Source organism: Ischnura elegans, chromosome 9 (genome assembly GCF_921293095.1).
Source record: "Ischnura elegans chromosome 9, ioIscEleg1.1, whole genome shotgun sequence".
NCBI classification, from domain to species: Eukaryota; Metazoa; Arthropoda; class Insecta; order Odonata; family Coenagrionidae; genus Ischnura; species Ischnura elegans.
In genome coordinates, this window is record NC_060254.1 from 80,247,948 (window position 1) to 80,267,671 (window position 19,724).

At 34.9% G+C, this 19,724-nt stretch overlaps 1 protein-coding gene across 2 annotated transcripts; it reads left to right on the forward strand.

The window, feature by feature from the left end:
• Positions 1-461: 461 nt before the first annotated feature.
• On the forward strand, positions 462-17,838 carry LOC124165249 (E3 ubiquitin-protein ligase Mdm2-like). 2 transcript variants are annotated; one of them, XM_046542568.1, is made up of 6 exons: positions 462-622; positions 797-838; positions 5,489-5,602; positions 5,700-5,854; positions 11,494-11,682; positions 16,282-17,838. In XM_046542568.1, the coding sequence occupies exons 2-6, from the start codon at positions 805-807 to the stop codon at positions 16,681-16,683; spliced, it is 894 nt and encodes a 297-aa protein (XP_046398524.1). In that variant the 5' UTR covers positions 462-622; positions 797-804; the 3' UTR covers positions 16,684-17,838. The 2 variants fall into 2 exon arrangements, with proteins under 2 accessions (XP_046398524.1, XP_046398525.1); XM_046542569.1 differs by having other exon boundaries at positions 462-586.
• The last annotated feature ends 1,886 nt before the right edge of the window (positions 17,839-19,724 follow it).

A 19,724-nucleotide genomic window follows, 5' to 3' on the forward strand; every position in this document is an offset into this window, starting at 1 on the left:
GCTTACCCTGGTGGGTATGCAATACCACCACACCCGTAAGTATTAGTTGTGCCTAAACATGATGTAATAAAAATGTCTATCTATGCAGAAGATAAAGTTAAAATGCATATGCTCTATTTTTAGGAAGAAATAAAATATTCGTGAGTTGTAAAGATTAAGTATATGGAATATTCATGACAGCCTACCATGAAAGAAGAGCAATAGATGATGAAAAAATGCCATATTTGTAGATGTTTCTGTCGTTTATATGATATAAAATATTTATTTATTAAATAATGCGTAAGTAAGTTATAAACGCATTGAATACTGGAGCGCCAACAGTTAACGTGTCACTTACGCTTCAGCCTGACCCCGCTTGTGTATTCGAATATAGCGGTTACATACCGCACGAGTGGAATCGGTGGAACGCTTGGAACTAGCGGACCTGTCCACGCCGTTTCCGCTTCCCGCCGCAAGACACGGATCACTTGGATGATCCGGTCATTCTGATACATTCTTGGACAAATTACGCGATATTCCAATTATCAACAACGACCGAACAAGTTCTAGCAAGTTGTGGTGGAGTGCGCGAGGTCGTCAGGGAAAAGTGAGGAAGTCACTGGGGCTGTGAAATTTTGCGGTGGTTTGTTGATTGCTCGTTGTGGTATTTTAAACCGTGCTTCGTCTACATTATTCTTGGTATCCCATATCAATAGTTATGGGAGTCCGAATGTGCAATCTTCAAATTGTTCAAAACTTTTGTAGAGTTTGTTGTTAAAGTTACATTCTCACATGGGATTTTTCCATTCCATTTAAGCATCCGGAATGCAGAAAAGAGAGAGAGAAAATGATTCAATTGGTAAGTCAATGAACACTTATCTTACCATCCTTTAATTATACTCATTTGCTTTTATTTGATCGTTTTCATTTGTTTTCTCGTATTTCGTAGCTACTAGCGCTTGTCCGTGTGTGTATGCGTAATAAATTCAAAATATGATATATTTGGTGAATTTTACCATTTACTTAGTTTGTATTTCGATACCTCAATCAAATAGGCTTACTGTAAATTTCGATTTATGCTGTACCGTTTTCGTAACGATTTTTTAAAAACCCTGTGTTGGGTTCAATCAGCGTTTGATGCCATATGCCGCAAACAGCTGCGTCTATTTGGTGAAATAGTATTAGTTGTACAACTTTACAAATGATTGTCGATCTTTTTTCACCTCTGCATCCTTCCTATTTAGATTTAAGGTCTTAAGTCATTAGGTGATGCTGCAAGTATGGCATTTTATCTCTTGGAGCACCTACGCAACGTATTATTTGAGCTTTTTAATATTCAATTTCATCGAAGATAGAGTAGTGCTTGAGGTATCCTGATTTACTGCTGTATAAAAAATACTTCTTTTATACTTTTTCACTTGTTTGACTCAGATTTATCTTTGATTTTTAGCCAAGTGTTAATTAGCTCCCACATGCATAACTCACGCATGTAAGAAACTACTGACCAATGCACCGCTTTTTACTCACTAACTCTCTTACTTTTATAATTTAAATTGTCTGTCATAGAGTTCATGCCCGAGATGGCTTATGTACCATTTTTATCAAAAGCGTACTTATGCCTGAAGAGAGTCCATAGTTACTTAATGACTGAGATAGAATGAAATATTTTCCCATGCATTAATAATGAACTCAATATGAAAGCGAATTTGTCCCCAAAAACGCCCGTATGCTCAATTATGCGACCATTATGTTCCATGCTCAATTATGGACATTTCTGAGTTACCCTGGTTTTTTGTTGTTTCATCTTTTTAATTGATAATGTTATAGGGTATATGGGCAGCTTTATCTGCTGTTGCTCTTGTTTTTATTGAAAAATATGATAAGCCTAATTTTAAAGTCTCGATTAACATTATAAGATTAAAAATGATAATGATAATCATTGGAAAAATCAACAAATCATCAGATGCAGCAATGTTGTCTCTTGAGTAGAAAAAACAATCCACGAGAAAAAATCATGAATTTCAAATAATAATTCTAATTTACTCTTAATCGGGCCATTATTTATTAAGATCCTCATGAAATCGTTCTGAAGGATTAATGCAATACTCGACATTTCAGTGGTGCGATTTCTATTGATCACTAGATCTAAAATTATTAAATTGTTTTGGATAAAACATGATTAGGGAGGGCACATGTACGTTTATTCTTGACAAGGTGTAATAGTGGAAGTGTGAAGTGCAGTGTGGGCACATCCTTTCCTCTTTAGATAAGATAATCAGTTGCTCTCAGACCTCAGTTGGAAAGGATTTGTGAATCTGCTCGCTGCTTTACAAAGCTGAAGGATCTGTTTCTGTGTCTTGTGCAGATTTCCCCTTAGGAAGACAAAACTTGGCCATGTTAAGGTTTTTGTGCCCCATTGAGGGCAGTGTCCCAAGGCATCAGTGAGTAGGGGGGTCATGTGGTTCAAACCACCTCAAAATGTTGTGTTCCCAATCCAAATGAATCCCCCCCCATGAAATTTACCATGTCTCCATATGATTCTGTAAAAATATTTCCCATATTCTATGCACATATTTCCTTTTTCCTGGAATTTGCTGAAAGGCTCAGACACCAACTGGTTTTAAGGACTGTTCCAGTGCCCAAGTCATTTGAAAACCATTATAGTCCAACATGTGCACAATATCGGTGCGTTGGTTATCTTCTTTGAAATGTTTGAGAGCCTCCGTTATATATTTGAAATTGATAGCATTCCCCAGTTTTCAATTGATAAATGCCTCAGTTTTGACCCCATTGCATAGTTAATGATATGTGCACGATGTTATGAAAGTTATTACTATTAGTTATATAAATATGACATTGCAATATTTCTGATGAATTTATTGTTACTGGAATAAAAACTTGAAAATGTTGTAGTAACTTTAAAACATTTCAAAAATAAACTCGGTGAAAATATTGCATTGCCCAAATACAGGTCGGTAGGCCCAGTCTATGGAAAGCCTGTTGGTGATTTATAAGATTAAGAAACTGATTTTCATTCCTTTTCTCAATAGTAAAAACCTGAATGCCATCTTAATGCAATTGTTGCCATATAACTTGCATACATATGTTACTTTACTTAGCGGAACGAGTAATCAAATTTATCATAATCTGAACACTGCATATGTTTTCTCCTAAACCTAAAGTTCTATCACTGATGATTCCATTAAAGCACAACTGATGAATTCATGGGACTCACCTTGAGGATTTCAAGTCAACAATCAGAAAATTAGCTCCCTTCGTGTAGTCTTCCACTATCATAACATCATGCAAATCACCATATAATTGTCTCTTTCACAGTAGTTATACAAATATGTACTAAGGTATAAAACAGTATTAATGAATAGCAGTATATCCAATAAACACAAAATATTAATCAAAAAAATAGGCATAAACATTTTTGTTTTGCTTGTGGTGACCTCATATTTTCATGGCTAAGATGATAGGCTTTCCTACAATTCCGTTGCTCCATAGTCGATCTCAAGGTTGAACACTAAATCTCTGAGAACATTTTTATTATGTAAATTATTGAATACAATCATGCTATCATTGTGAATACTGGTGAACACCGACTGTTAGGTAGGTTACACCCTTAATCATAATTTTTATTTTACTTATATCACAGTGAGAATGGTGTAATCCATCTCATATGTTGTTGCTCTTTATTCATTAGAGGTCACTGTGAATTTTTTCTTCAAACTTGGAGATAAATTGACATTAATACAGATTGGTACAACAACTGTACAATCATGAGAAAAGCTTGTAAACAAACAATTCTATTTACTCTCTGAGCAACGTCAATTTTTTTAGTATTTGCTGGAAATACTTCTCATGCTGTACACTACCTCCTCATCTGTTTGGGTGCTAGAGAAATTCCATCACTGTTGAGAATGGTGCTCCAAGGCAAAGAATTCTGCCTCTGGTCTTAACACTACCTTTATGTAGGTCATTAGATATTCTTCTCTTACCTGTAAGTCTGCCTTTATGGTGAAGTGGGCAGGTTTTGTCTTGCATACATCACTGAGTACATCATGTATAGGCTGGGAAATGGAATAATATTTCCATGGATTATTTTACCTTAGTGATTTTTGTTTTTATAATTGTAGTTAATACTTCTCATAGTTAACTGCCAAATGATGTGGATGAAGGTTAAAAGTATCACACGAAATGTAAAATTTGTGTCTGTCATGCTTACCTTTTTTTGAATTAATAAATTGTTTTAGTATCAGCATAGTTTTTCCCTTCTACATATGAGTAATCCTGCTTTAATTTTTCATGGCTTAAAGCTTAAAATTAACTTAGGATTATGGTAATTTTTATGATCTTCCTTAATTTGCCTCAAATGAAAATTTCTGTAATGTGCCCATCTCTTACTACATTGAGGCAACTATTGATCTCTGGAGAGAAATGTTTTTCTCCCAGTGTTTGTATGGGTGATGTGGTCAATTAGCTGATCATTGCCAGTGCTTGCTGCTGAATGATGCTGACAATTGTCTTACCTTATTGATGCTAATTTAGACTAAAGGTTGAACTCTTTACCTAGTAGCTTTGAAGTTGAAAACACTGTGCCATATGTTGGTACTTCAATGGACCATTCTGCCTGCTTTCATTTTAAAGTTTGCCCTTAGTTTGCATTGTACTTAGGATTCATGACTGTTAAGGCCTGTTTACATGATACATTAACACGTACGAGTTAATGTCTGTTTGCATGAATGATTTATGAGGACCGGAACGGAACATGTACGAATGCATGAACCAAATTAGAACAGGTTCTATTTTCTGTGCATGCATTTGCACAAGTTGGGTGGTTGCACGGTGCATTTTGGCATTCATTCTCGCGTTCATACATCTAGACATTAACCCGTACATGTTAATGTACCATATAAACAGGCCCTAAGAGCCATCATGTGATGCATTTTTTGTATGAGTTCATGAATGGTTTCAGTGGAATGCAACTTTTACAAATGTGTGAACAAACTGGAATAGGTTTTATTTTTTGTTCATTCGTTCATAAAAGTTGGTCTGGTTAAGCATTTATTTTTTCATTCTCATATTTACGCTTGACATTAACTTTGAAGCTGTACAAAATAATGTGATTAGTTTAGAAATAGGTAAAGCAATTATAACTATTCTCTAATTTGTGGCTTATCCTTTGTGACATTTGTCATAGATTGTGTGTGGAATTCATCAAATTAGGAGATGCTTCATTTTTTATTTTCTGAAAGTTTGTCTTATTTACGGATCTGTATTTATTTATTTAAAGAAAATTAAGTTTAGCCATTCATGCCTGTTGCCAGGTAGGTATAGGTTTGGTTCGTAGTTCCTATTCCTTTTCTCCATTGATCCACTTTAAAAGAAAATCATTTGATTGGACTCTGTAATTTCAAACCATGCTGTATTTACCTTTACTATTTTGGTTTATTATATGATCCATTAAGCATTAGTTAGCAGAATGAATTCGAATTCCTTTCAGACTTTCTCGTGCATCCTAGTAAACGGCAAAATCTGGGAGTGTTTTTTGTTCCTGAAATGTCTCCTGTTCTTTCTGGAGATGAAAGTGTTCACAGTATGCAGGGTTGGGAGACAGGTATGTTTTTGAAAACGAGTGACTTCAGTATTCGTCACTGTTCCGAGTTAGTGTAGTTTTCAGCTTTGACTATTATGGTGGATTAATTTCTTGACAGAGTTATGCCGGGATACACCAGACACCAGTAGCCACAGTGAAGATTCGTCCCAGGAAAGTTTTTCAAGTTCAGATGTAGAGTATGAACTAGGGTCCCTTTCTGAAGCTGAGAGACCGTTTCGCATGGGTAGTGTTGATACGTCATCTGACGACGAAGTAAGCATTGGTATAATATTTGCTTAGGATTAGTAAAAATTAATTTAGAACTTGAAAACTTCCTAAGATATTCTCTTAGTTTTCCATTTTTTGTTTTTTTTTATTTGTTATTTGTTTAATTCTTAAGGTTAATACATATTAAAGTCATTTTTTCTTCTTTATAATGAAACAAAAATCATGGTAACATGGCTGCGTTGTGTCCATTACTCCAGTACAGTGGTTTTTCATCCTGTAATCAAGTTTTTTGAATCTGTATTAGAGGTAGGCCCATAAAAGTATACATATTCTAGAACTTTAATTGAGCAGGAAATACCAGAAGCTAAAGGTTCCTCTCTTTAGTTAACCCTTCAAGATATATGCTGTGAAAAGAGGTAAGAGTAGGTATCGGGTGCCAATTCCAATTTTTTTACGTTTGAGTGAAAATAGATTAGACCAGTCTGAAGGTTTCTTGAGGCTTAGTCCTCTGATGCACTTCATATGCAGTTAGGTGAGTACACATAGTATCTCTACCTTAAGCCTTACTTGACCGAGACTATGATTTCAATGGTATTTATTTTATTACAAAATTAAACTCTTTCCAATTTTAATTTTCATATATACTTACACTTACTTCTTAAAATTTTGAAATAGTTTGGAAATCGAAAACAAACTCCAAAAGTACTCCTCAAAGTACTTCATATAAAATTCACCCATCTATGATTATCTTATTATTTTATCTTATAAAAAACTGTTATGGTTGTTCATTTGGCTCTTCTGAATTTTTCTAACTTGTTTGTTCTTTTTATTATCATGAAGAAATTGAGACTGCTTGAATTCAGTATTTGTCTAAGTATAGTTTCCCTCTTTATTATCCATCAGCATTCTTTTAAAAGCAGGGATCACCAGAGAATGGGATGGTAAGGATGGCAGTAGAACATCGGGTGCAATTCCATGATTTCTTTCTCAAGTAGATTTGGCATTTTGTATTGGTTTCAATAATTTTGACGACATTATCATGTTGTGAAACTGGCATAAAAATCTGGAAAAAAGTATCGCAACCTTCTATCTTACAGGCTAGGGTTAGGTAGAAAAGTAGTATTTTAAAATTTTTTCTCAATTTTTTAAATCCTTATAGGCAGGGTTGGTTGATTTAAATCACTTGATTTTTATTTAAAAAATCAGGTGATTTTAATCATAATGTGATCTATATGTTTGATTTTTAAAGAGTCAAGAAAAGGAAGCTGTAAGTGTATAATTTTGATTTTTATTTCTTAATTAATACAATGAATCGACAGTTATCAGCACAATGGTGGCTCTTAAATAGAAATGATACTGTAGGAATGCATGTAACATGAAAATTAAAAAAAATGGCTTTGGTTAGAATACTAGTGTATCCGTTGAAAAAAAAATTGTTTTCTGATTTAACTTCTAAGCGTAGGCACCAAACAAAGTTGCAATTACAGAATTTTTCTAAACTTCATATGCTTTACAACCGCATAATATTGCACATTTGATACTTCCAATGGCAATTTTATATTATGCTAGCGTAATTTTTAATTTGATACCATTGTCATTTCCATAGTTCTCTCCTCTGATTAACTAAATGTTGTATTAAGTTTAGAGTATGTTGCCTCTTATTGTTTCTGCAAACGATCATTCTCCAATATGCTGCCCAAATAGTTAGTTTTGCAAATAACTGAATTTTTGATGAATGGAGAATCATAAAAATCTCATTTAAATCAATAAAATCCGATTTAAATCAAAAAAATCAACAAATATGATTTTTTTGAAAAAAATCATGATTTTTATCAACCCTGCTTATAGGTGCATTAGTCATTGCTAGCAGCATTGCGTCAATCTTTCAGCTGCAACAGCAAAATTTCAAGTCTTCCGCTAATTTTGGAAAATATCCGAAATGCAAAATGTTCCCATTTCTCTCTCATTCATGGAATGAGGCTCAACAGCAAACAGCTAGAGATGGGTTGAATGCCTTTTTTTTGGATGGGAATATTTATCTTGAATTCTGAATTTTAAATCAGATTTCAGAATCTAATATTGTATGATTTAATGCCTCATACCACCTTAAAACTCATAAAAATTATTTTTCTTTAAATAAATTATTTAATCACATACATCCTTCTATTTACATGCATTGATATAATAAATGAAGTATAACAACTTGATTGCCTTGATTATAATGAAGTGTAATACTTACCTTCAGTATGTTCTATTTTATTTTTAGTAACCTTTCACTCTATGATGAGGTTTAATTATTGAAAGTAATTAGATCGATTGAGAAAATTTCAGTGAAAATGTAAAAATTATCATCAATAGCTGGACTTAGATTTTTGGAAAACTAGTTGTGCCAATAGTGTTGTTCACCACTTATGGAAAGAGCCAAATAATTTATTGTAAATTAGAGTTTAGAGTCTCAGTTCACCATGATTGAAAGAAGCCAATCATAGGCTTTATGTTAAGGCTGAAAAAATGAAAACTTCTAAGGTGGCAGAAGTTGGAAGGCGATGTTAAAATTGCTTTGATATCAGCTGACGGAACATATGCTTAGAAACTTCTGTTGCAGGATGGCCACCCAATGTAGTTCCAGGAATAAAAGCTAAGTTATGGGGGTATTCAGTAGGATGTGATTAACATCGCTATAAAGCATCTTGATAAATGTTCCTCTTTAGATAACTCAGTTACATGATTTCCGATTACTTTATGTTTATGCAAAACTCAACAAAGTATCAAGTTAGAAATGCAATTTCTCCGTGTATGCACTTTCAGGATTCAATTATATTATTTCTCTGGTCTTTAATGTAATGATTTCTGTTTGAGGTAATAAATTTTCTTCCTTAAAAATGCCGCATTGATTTCATGAGAATAAGAAATTATTTGCCTACTTTGCAAGACGTAAGTTTATGAGCCGCATTACTCGGATCTTTCTTGTCTTGCTTTATGTTATCATTAAATTTTTGTACAAAATAAATGCACATGATAAAAGTAAATGTTTTGTGCCATTATGATATGAGTGGAACATTAATGAAAACTTAGAATGATGATACCATTGATTACTATGGTAATTTACGTTACAAATTGAGTCAGAGGCGGATCTTTTCCTTTTCTTAAAACTAAAGGTTAGAGGTCCATTGTATTAACATCAATCAAGAAGACTGGTACTGCATAACATGCTTTCATCTCAATTGTTGTGTTATAATTTTCTTTGAATGGGGTAAACCTTCTAAAAGAATGTGTAGCTATGAAAAGGCATTCAATGCTAAATTTTGTGATAAATTCTAGATTTTCGTCTGAAGATTTTCACAGCTTCTTTTATCTATGTTGGTGGTGGTTCTCGGGTATTGCTGTGTAGAAAACATTTGCACTCAACGTTTGACTCCTCCTACTGGAAGCGTTATCAAGAGAATGCATTCATTTTATCCATTCTCTTGATAACGCTTCCAGTAGGAGGAGTGAAACGTTGAGTGAAAATGTTTTCTACACAGCAATACCCGAGAACCACCACCAACATAAATTCTAGATTTGTCTTCTTGAAGATTTCCCCACTCATAAATCTTAGAGGATGTACTTCAAAATCCAATCCAACTTTTTATTTTACCGTTGAAGTGATTAATTATCAATGTCAGTATATTCAGAGTATTTTTGGGAATGTGGCTACAACTATTTTCCCTTCCTGCAACTTCTGGCATTTGTTGCGCTGTCATTATTTCTTTGTAGGTAGTTACCACAATTTGTATTTTCCTGCTTTCTACATTTCTGTCTCTTTAATATTCCTCTCTAACTTTTCCAACATTGATAAGATCATTCATAAATAATTCATCAACTGCACTCAGTTATTTGTATTTATTTTTAAATGATGCAAACTTTGCATGAACCTCTATATCTTATGCCCCCGAGCCTAAAATTCCCTCGATTCCATTCGCCTCTTTTGTAGATGGAGATATGTTAGCCTGTGGTTCTATATTTTTCTCAACTCACCTATTAATTACTTAGTAATGTGAGGCACTCTCCATTAATTACCTTCAGTCAAGGTTGCCACTATTTCAGCTTCACATGGGTCTAAATTTATTTATTTCCTTGCCAACAAAAACTGCACATTTTGGGCTTTTACTTCGGGGTTATTTTAAACATTTCAACAAATACGCGTGCACGAACATCCATGCCCTGGATAGGAGAAACCTGCTCGGGCAGGACTTGAACCCTTGACCTCTTGTTTGGCAGGCAAGGACTTGACTCCGCCGCCACTGCGGCCGGCGTATCCTTAAGTATACCCCTTCCACTGCTGTACATTCGATCTCCAATATTTTTTCATACAATTTTTATTTTCAAAAGAATGGCTATAGTTGTGCTAAACAAGAACTACCAATAAATAATTTTTCAAGTAAACTTCATTACAAACGAATGGATTTCTGTAACAAACACTTAGCAATCTCCCACCTTTTTATTAGTGAAGCCTTTGCAAATTAAACCAAAGTTTTCTCGGTCAATTTAACTATCCAACAAAACATGTCCTTTGCATAAACAGTGTATAATTTAAAATTTGTTAAAAATAATACTAGGTAAGTATGAGATGTTCAATACCTCAAATTGAAATCAAATTACAACTCGAAGTGTGGGGAACAGCAATTCACTTTTCAAGACCGTTGCATCGGATGTCATCTCCATTATCGTCTTGGATTCTTCCACTATCATTATCAGGTCCCTAAGTCTCATGTTATTGTGCAAGGTCTGGGGGTGTGATATTCCAAGTGCAACTCTAGAGGATAAAATATTTGTTCTAACTATTAAATTAACACTGGAATTCACCCTAGACTCAAACAGCTTTCATAAGTTTCATCTAGAATTTGATTGAAATATGTACTGGTAAATTGCAAGTTGTACTTGTTGGTAAAGGGGAATCTTTTCACTGGGACAAATCATAAATGCCAATAAGATGCTGGTCTAATTGGACATGCAGCATAATATTGAAACTGAGAGAAAGGGAATAATGAAGTTGACCTATAGCTGAAGATGCCTACAAGTGGTGGTAGTAACTACTGTCACTGGAATTGAACTGCCTTGGCCTTGTTGTTGCTGAGTGAATTCCCTTTCAAATGTTTTTTTTTAAATTTTATGCTTTTACTAGATAAAGTTATTTTGATAGAGAATCGATACCTTTTGCACCTACGAAAAACAAAGACATTTGTAACAAAAAAATAGTACTGCCTTGGATAAAGAATGTACTTAATATCGTATTTAAGTAGGGTCTAATTCAATGTTATTTCAGTACTCATCATCATGATTATAAATTATGACTATGTGCAATAATATTGGTCCTCTAAACATCTTTATGCAATTATGGGCTGGTTAGAACTTCTCTTACCATATATTTAATCCATAACCTACATTATGACCACAATGAATTTATATTTATCTCTATCAGAGCACAAAAAAATTAATTTATTGCTCTGTCAAATGTATCGGTGAGATAAATATAGCATCAGAATGTTGATGATGAAGTTAATTTACTGTGGTTGAGAGTTCTAATTGTAATGTTGATGTGTTGCTTCGAGAAAAGGTAAAGATTCATCATTGAATGAAGTATCTGCAGTGTCTGTTAAAAAATCATACAGCCTAAGTAGAGGGTGTTTTTTTCCACTATATAGGAATGCTGCGTCAAAGTGACGGAGATAGTTTTGAAGGTTGAAGATGAGGAATTCTGGGGTGATGACTCTCATTCAGACACCCACAGTACATCCACCGATCAGGAAATCCCGAGCACTGACCTCTGGACATGCCTGCGGTGCAAGGCTGTGAACAAGCCACTACCTCGCTACTGTAAGAGGTGCTTCCAGGTAAGCATAAATACTTATCGCTCATTTTTAAGCCATGCTATACTAGTTGATCTTAATTTTTGCTGTCTGTGAATAATAACTAGAGATCTGTGAAATTCGCGAGATTAGATATTGCATTGCATGCGTTCTAAAAATACGCAAAAGCCATTTTATTAATCTACAATAATGTTTGAAACTTATTGTGGAAGATGAATGCTGTAGACTTAGTAGTTTTCCCTAGGTTGAGTTTCAAAGTTAATGAAGTTGACAAAACGGCTAATTTTCTGGTGCGCGGAGTCATTTATTGCACTCCCGTGTCTTGATTTTTGAATTTTTTAGTAAACAAAAAATAAATTAGTATTTAGAATAAAATTTCCTTTAAAATGACGTATTATTCATTATTATGGCTTGCACTAAAGTTCAGATATAAATTTGCAAAGTACAGCGGCACATCATTTTGATGCCGACAGTAAGTGATTTTGTTGAACATACCTTCCCTCAGCACGAGGGCTATAAAAAGGGAGCCCACAACATGAAAACTTTTTGGTCGAAATGTAAGTTAAACATTACTTACAGTTATACCATTGCTACTCAGCACTCCATTTGAAAACACTGTCATGATTAGTTGTGATTCACATTTGGACTTTTGTAATCACAGCTACAGCTTTATATATCAAACGAAGGAAATGAATTTTAAAATGCCGAAAACCTAGTGTTACCGTTCATACTAGGGCGACTGAATTGAGCTCAGAAAGATTTTATGTGAAAGACAAAGTATTACTGTGTGAAATTTGGGATAAAAGACTTGAATCTGAAAGACATGTCACCTTGTTAAAGCACATCAATTGCGTTACACGTAAATGTGGGAAAGAAAGGGGACTCACAAAATGACAGCTATCATTTGAAAAGACACTAAGTCAACGAAAGTGAAGGAGGCGAAAGAGGAGTTTGTTGTCCTTACTACAGAATCGTTTTTAAATGATGAAATTAGTGTAAAGAAACTTTATAATCCAAAAATTCGGGAAAGGGTCTCGAAGTACATACATGAAGGGTAGTGGGAATCAGCCGTCTGCCGATCATATTCGGCAAGAATACATTCTGATTATGTATAGGGAAAAAGTAGCAGGAAGAGCTTAAACATTGGTCTAAATTAATACAATGAAACTGAAAACAAATTTCAGTACTGCTTGGTCAATTTTTGCTCTAGTCTTCCTCACAAAGCAAATTAATCGAGTGAAGTGTTCACGGTGCATCTTTCCTTGCTCACTTTATAATATTAATGCTTGAACTGTTGATATATGTACCTTGAACCATTTCCTTCATTTGGTTTTATTGGAAATTTTGCACTGTCGCCATTGTATTTAATGTTTTAAATGTTTTGCATGAAGAAGTATCAGCAATCGTGAAATGTGCACCAAAATAATAAAACACCTAGAAATGTGCAAAAATTTAAACATTATGATAACACCAGCAAAACTTTCGACAATACTGAAATCGCTCATTTTAAAACGATTTTTAGCAAAAAATAAAACCACTTTCACGGATTCTAATAATGACTCATGATTGGTAATGAGATTATCGGCAGCAGATGGCTTATTCTCTCACCAGTGACGACATGGTGGAATAATAGTAATATGTATCTTTATTTGCACGACCTTCTAGCACAAGGGTCTTCAACCCGTGACCCACTGGCCCCTAGAAGGTAAAGAAAATCTGGTATCACTAACCAAATATTGATTGGCACATTCGTCAAAAATGAACAATATCAAAAATCCCATTGATTGATCGATTTTAATAAAATTATTGTCATTCACAGTTTTAAGACCCAAGGGCAGTTTGTTATATAGTTTGATGCCCAATTCTTTAGGCCCCATGTTTGCAACTATAGTGCCCACAAAATTATATATAACGTATATCAGCTTGTGACCTTGTCAGATGATTATGTGCAACACAATTCACATTGAAATTTTTTAAGTTAATTTTAATGTTTTTGTTTTGTGGTAATGTATTTTTACTGTGTCAATGACAATTGAAAAATTACACAGTACCTGTAATTTTCTGCTTTTTGCCATTGTGTAAATAGTCTGCAATGGGTGCTTTGCGAAATCCACTGGCAGTACAGCACAGGATCAGATAGCATCAGTCAGTTAATGACGTTTCCTATTGTTGAATCTACTACGGTTACTGCAAGCTGAGAGCGGTAGTAGCAGCAGTAAGCAGACAGCTGGCAATAAAAGCGTTAATTGGTGGTGTATTTTCGTTAAGTCGTTGCGTGCATGATGGCGAAGGTGTATGTCATAGTAAAAGCATCGGGTGAGGATTACCTCATCGCTGCCACTAAAGAAATGGTAAGGGTAAGGAAAGGTTTGTTAAGAATATTATCTGCTAAGAATCACTAATATATTATAATATCTACTTTTTAATAGTAGTTATTGTTCGTAAAGTATTTATCAACCGGTAAATATGATTTTCTGGGGGCTTATGGTCAATCATCCATCTTGCCATCTTTTTGAATTAGGTATTGGTTCAATCAAAGTTAATACATATTCCATCGTATCTGGATACATTCTGTTAACAATGTAAAGTACTAATATGACCATTATGTCTTTACTTTTCCAATGCTAATTCAGCCCTTTAGCAAGAGAATGAACACTAGGCCAGCCCTTATTTTTCAGAATTGAGAAAAGTTATGTTTTCCTGGTCTCCAAATGAGGTTATATTCACGTGCTAAAATTTGGTTACTTTGAAATAATGGCAACCCGTACCCCAAGCGCCCTAAGTGCTGAGGACCCTCAATTGAGTTTTTTGGTACCAAAAAAGTGCTATCCTTAAGTAAAACGTATAAGTGAAGTCCTATAGGGCTGATTATTTGATGGTTTTGACCTATCTCTAAGCGTTTACGACATATCGTCCGTCATAATGCAATCCATCCCCCCACTGTGCTACCCTGCACCGCAGTGCCGCAGAGGTACAGCTCGCACCACTTACTAGAGACTTCCCCTCCACCTCCTCCCCTCCCTCGGCCAAGAATTTGCTCCTGATGGCAAGATTTACATGCTAGTGGTATAGAATTGATCAAGTTGTTCCTCTTGTGTCATGGTTAATGTTGTTACAGCCTGCGAACTGAGAACTCTTCACACTCCTTAGAAAATAGACCAGATTTTTAATACGGTCCCGTTTTCATTACTTTAGTTTTGTTTTGTGTAATCCTCTCGGTGGTGGTGGGGTAAAGTCCTCGCCTGCCAAACCGTAGGTCATGGGTTCGAATCCCGCCTGGATAGGTGATCCCTATCCAGGGCATGGATGTTTGTGTTGTACTTTGTTAATATTGGAAACCCTCGTTGTAAAAGGCCGTCATGTGCTGTTTACGGGGAAATTGATAATAAATAAATTTGAAAAAAAAAAATCAGTAATATAGCTTTAAAGTGGAGGGTACTTAAAAAGCTTTCCTTTTGCAAATACATTCGGTATCATAAAGTATATAAGTGAAATAAAAAAGAGGGTAGGGTACTGAGATGGTATGATGCGAAAGTTAGAAAATCATTAAGGCAACAGGGGGTGTGGCATGAAATAATGAAAATAATCTGATTTATCCGCTTTGATCATGACATAATAAAAAATATAAGCTGTATAAGGAAAAATTGTAGAAAACTGTCATTATTAAACATTTAACATTTTAATTTATTATTATATTTTCATATTTATAATTTGTGCCAAGTCAAAACACTACGCAGAGGAATTTTCAAATGTTCTGGGTTTCTGGATTCCGGATTTGAGGTCATCAACTGTATTAAAATAAAAGTTCACTGTAATTGCTATATGTTTTAATCCCAAATATAAGAAAACCATTTGTCTGTCAGACTATTGCCCCCCCCCCAGAAAAAATCCTGGAACTGCCCTTGTATGTGGTATTCCATTTCTAGGTTGCTTGGTTGGATAACTACCCATTACTTAATCCATTGTTTGAAAATGATTTTCAAGGGTTTCGATGAATAATCATCACCATCAGGCATATATTATTATATATGTATATGCTAAACACCTATTTACCTCTATTCAAACTATTAATTTTATGTTGTTAGTAACAGATGCATCTACTGCACTTCCACTTGCTACAAAATAAACTGAGGGCCTATGGTGTTGGAGGTTTCAGGCAACAGCAGTTGCTTGGGAAATACCATGGGACTAGGAGCCTGATTGCAAAACACATGCATACTCTAAACCAGGCCATTCAGAAGGCTTATGTTCATAGCAGTTAAGAAGATAATTCTCATTAGCTAATTTGTTTTTCGGCATGTATTTTACCAAGTTCATCTCCATATTTATTTAAATAATGTTATTAATTCCAAATTATTCCAATCAAATCAATTCCAAATACATATTCCTGTACATCTTTTCATCTGTAAATTTTCAGGGAAATAACCTAATTTTTATGCTTCTCACTTTCTGAAAGTATGTCTGGTTTTGAGTGAATTCTGTACAATGTTCATTAAGCTTGGCAATTCTACATACGTAATGTTTGGTTACACTTGGGAAAGCTTTTCCCCTTCCCACTTCTCAGTATGCACTAAGTCCATGTCTTAAACAGATCTGGTTACCACACTTTTCTCTCTCTTCTAGGTGCGGAAAAACTGGTTCCCTCCAAGACCGCGTTGTAGAAGTAAAAAGAGGAAAGTTCGCAAGAAGGGTCGTAATGTGTCCAAAGAATTCTCAGACAGTGGTTTAGGCTCATTTTCTAAAAAGGATGATGATGAAACAAGGGATATTTCAGCACCAACCACTAGTACTTTCTGTGACACAGCGAAACCAAATACGGAGAATGCCAAAGATGTAGTGAGTGCTCCTAATAGTGATAAGTGTGTAATGTGTATGGAGGGGACAAAGAATGCAGCATTTGTCCATGGGAACGTTGGCCACATTTGCTGCTGTTATAAGTGTGCAAAGACTGCATGGTCCATCTCAGGCAAGTGCCCGGTGTGCAACCGCAAGTCAAATAGAATAATAAAAGTATTTTTTGCATAGCTTTATCAAAAGTTGCCTCTTTGGATTTGGGGATCTAAAGACTAAACTATTATTTTTTTAAATTACGTATTTATGTATAGAAGAGCGCTTCTCAATTTTCACTAATGTTGCTCTAAATGATTTAATATTGCTTTTTTAGCTAAAGCATATTTTTAGCCCATTGCCTGTTTTCATGTAGATGAAGATCTGCATTTTGGTAAGGCTAAGACCCGCAATGCAATATATATTGGTGACTTGAAGAATTGCTGAAAGCAAGAATGTCCAAATCCCTGGCATTCGTTGGTGGTGAGAAAGAGTTCCGGGGTAAATATTCCTATTTGTAGGGAATTAGTTCTGCAGATGGGAGATCATGTATTTATTTATATCATCATTTACTTTTCACCATCTTCTATAGGGTATATAATCATCATAATGCAAGGACTAATCCACTAAAAATTTCTCTTTGTTATTGGGGATTGTCTCCCCTAATGGAAAAAGCTTACCTCTATTAAGCAGAGCAAGAAATTTTGGTGCTTTACTGTTTCTCTTTTTTTTCCTCAGTTAATCCGTATTTAGTCTTTTCTTCAATTTGGATTTCAGTATTTGGGTGATATTTGGTCTTTACTTATCCTGTTAATCTTGAGTATGAGCATTTTCTTGGTGGTCATTTTTCCTGCTTAATTCATCTCCAATGTATGTGCGCTTACTAGATGTTTGAATGGGGTATTTTAATTTTAAACATGATTGACAGTTGAGGATAAAATATTAGAATTGGTATAGTGCCTGATTTTGCTGTCTCAAGGTTGAAAAATAGTGACTTTGTGTTTGAGATTTATTGCTTTCTTTCATAAGTTAACTTGACTATTAGGGAAATGAATTCATTTTGATTATATTACCTCCTGCTCATCCTCAAACATTTTTTTTGCAAATTGTAGTACCAGCATATGCAAGAACTCCATTGAAATATCATCAGGAAATGTGTTTCGATTACTAGAAGTTATATATTATTGTTCTTTAAATATTTTAAATGGAAGTATGGACTAGAACTCTTGTCTTGTCATTGCCTTCAGAATAAAAACCTCCCATGATTCAATAGCTCTTGTTGAGGAAAAGCATTGACATGTGTCACCATTGGCTGAAATATTTTTCTGGAATAAATTTGTTGTGTTGGCTCAATTTTTGTTTTCTTTTAGGTTAGAAGTAAGTGAAATAACCACATTCTAATTTAGGGACAAATCAATAGGTTTTGATTCTTCCCTTGAATGCCCAATGTTGGTCACCAAATTTCATCCCCTCATCACAGGATGATGGTTCCATTACTGGTGTGCAAATATTTTTCAATTTATTTCTGTAATTTTAAGGTTTATGCCTCAGTTATTTCTGAGGGATATGAACCTTCTGAGAATTATTTTTACTGTGTATGTAAAAGGAGGAAAGAAAATAAGTTTTTCCCACAATGATAGCCATCTAGGGACCGTGCATCAATATAGGGGTCTCCTTATTTTGTCTTTTAAATTGTGTCTGTACTTTTTCTAGAGTTACTTTGCAGTAATTTTTAGAGATAGATTGATCAGAAGATCAAGTATCTGATTCTGTCTTCAGCAGTCTTTTGATGAAGCGTTATCTACATCAATTATTACCTTCGTAGCATCATGTCCAAGGTAAACATCTCTTTCACCTACCGCCCGCTCCAATTTTAAGGGCTGGACGGATCATTTTGAAAAGGCAAGGCAAGCTATATTTTTGCAACCTAAAGCCTCTGTGTCAGTTCAGCCCACGCGTCAGCCTTATCTTCCTAAAAATCGCAATATTGAAATGGGGCTCTGCCCTAAGAGACCACAACTTCCCTCGGCTGCTTACTTCTTTAACATTTGGGACTCACATCTCCAGTCAAGGAGATGAGTTGAGTGCAGGTCACCTAAAATATCACGTGATGTTCATGTCAATATGATGCATAAGATGATGGCATGGGTCTTCTCCTTAGAGGTTTTATAGAAGGTTAGAGACATATGTCCATGTGGAATATATAAACCCTAGAAGCAAGTGACTCTAGCTCTCATTTCACCAACTCTCATGGTCATCATCTTACTCAGAGCAGTGATCTATGGACTGTTGCTTCACCGTACAACTGGACCAATGCTCAAAGACTTAATTGCCCTGCCAAAAGTTCCGACAACACTTTTGTAGCCTTCTCTGGTATCATGATTGCCGCAATGTAAGTTCCAATTTGACTTCAGATATGAATTAAATGGATTTTACTTAATACTGAGTGTATTCTTTTGTGTGACCCTACCCTGATGTATGAGGTCCTGACATTATTAACCATATCATTCGTTGGTTTTTTGGTTGAAAATTTATTTTGTGGAGATATTTACATAGTGGTTGAGGTGGAGGGGTAGGGAAAATTGCTATGGTTGTAAATAAAGGGGGGAAATGGCTGAGTAGTAGCGGAAAATAGTTGCATATTTAATGCATGAGCCCTATCTAGTTTGTGAACTAAACATGTTATTGTTGAATGAGAAAAAATCTTGAGCAGTTTGAAAAATATTTCATTGGTTAAAATTTATAGCCAATCTGAAAGTTTTGTCTATATAATGACAAAAAGGGTGGGTGGAGATTGGAGAAATGTATCTACGTGGAAGAAGCTGCATGAAATCAAAGCAGTGGAAAAGAAAATATTTTTAAGGAAAATGATGCTGTCAGAAGGAATGATCATTCAAGAAATAAGAGAAAAAGGCCGGAGGTGGTAAGGAAATATTGTTAGAGTGGAGGAGAAAGGATGGCCCTAAAAATTTTGTATATACACACATTTTACCACCAGAGAGGAGGAAGAGAAGATATCCATAAGAAGACTGGACAAGGAAACTCAAGTGGTGTCGGGTGTTTTATTACTCATCATCTTCTCCTCAATATGTATGTTTTCCTTGTATTATTCTTACTGCTGTTGTAATTTTACAGGGTTCCCACTCAACCGTGAAAACCTTAAAACCATGAATAAGCCGTGAATTTTGTCTACCGTGAAAAAACCTGGAAACAGCCGTGAATCTCGCCATAAAACCTTA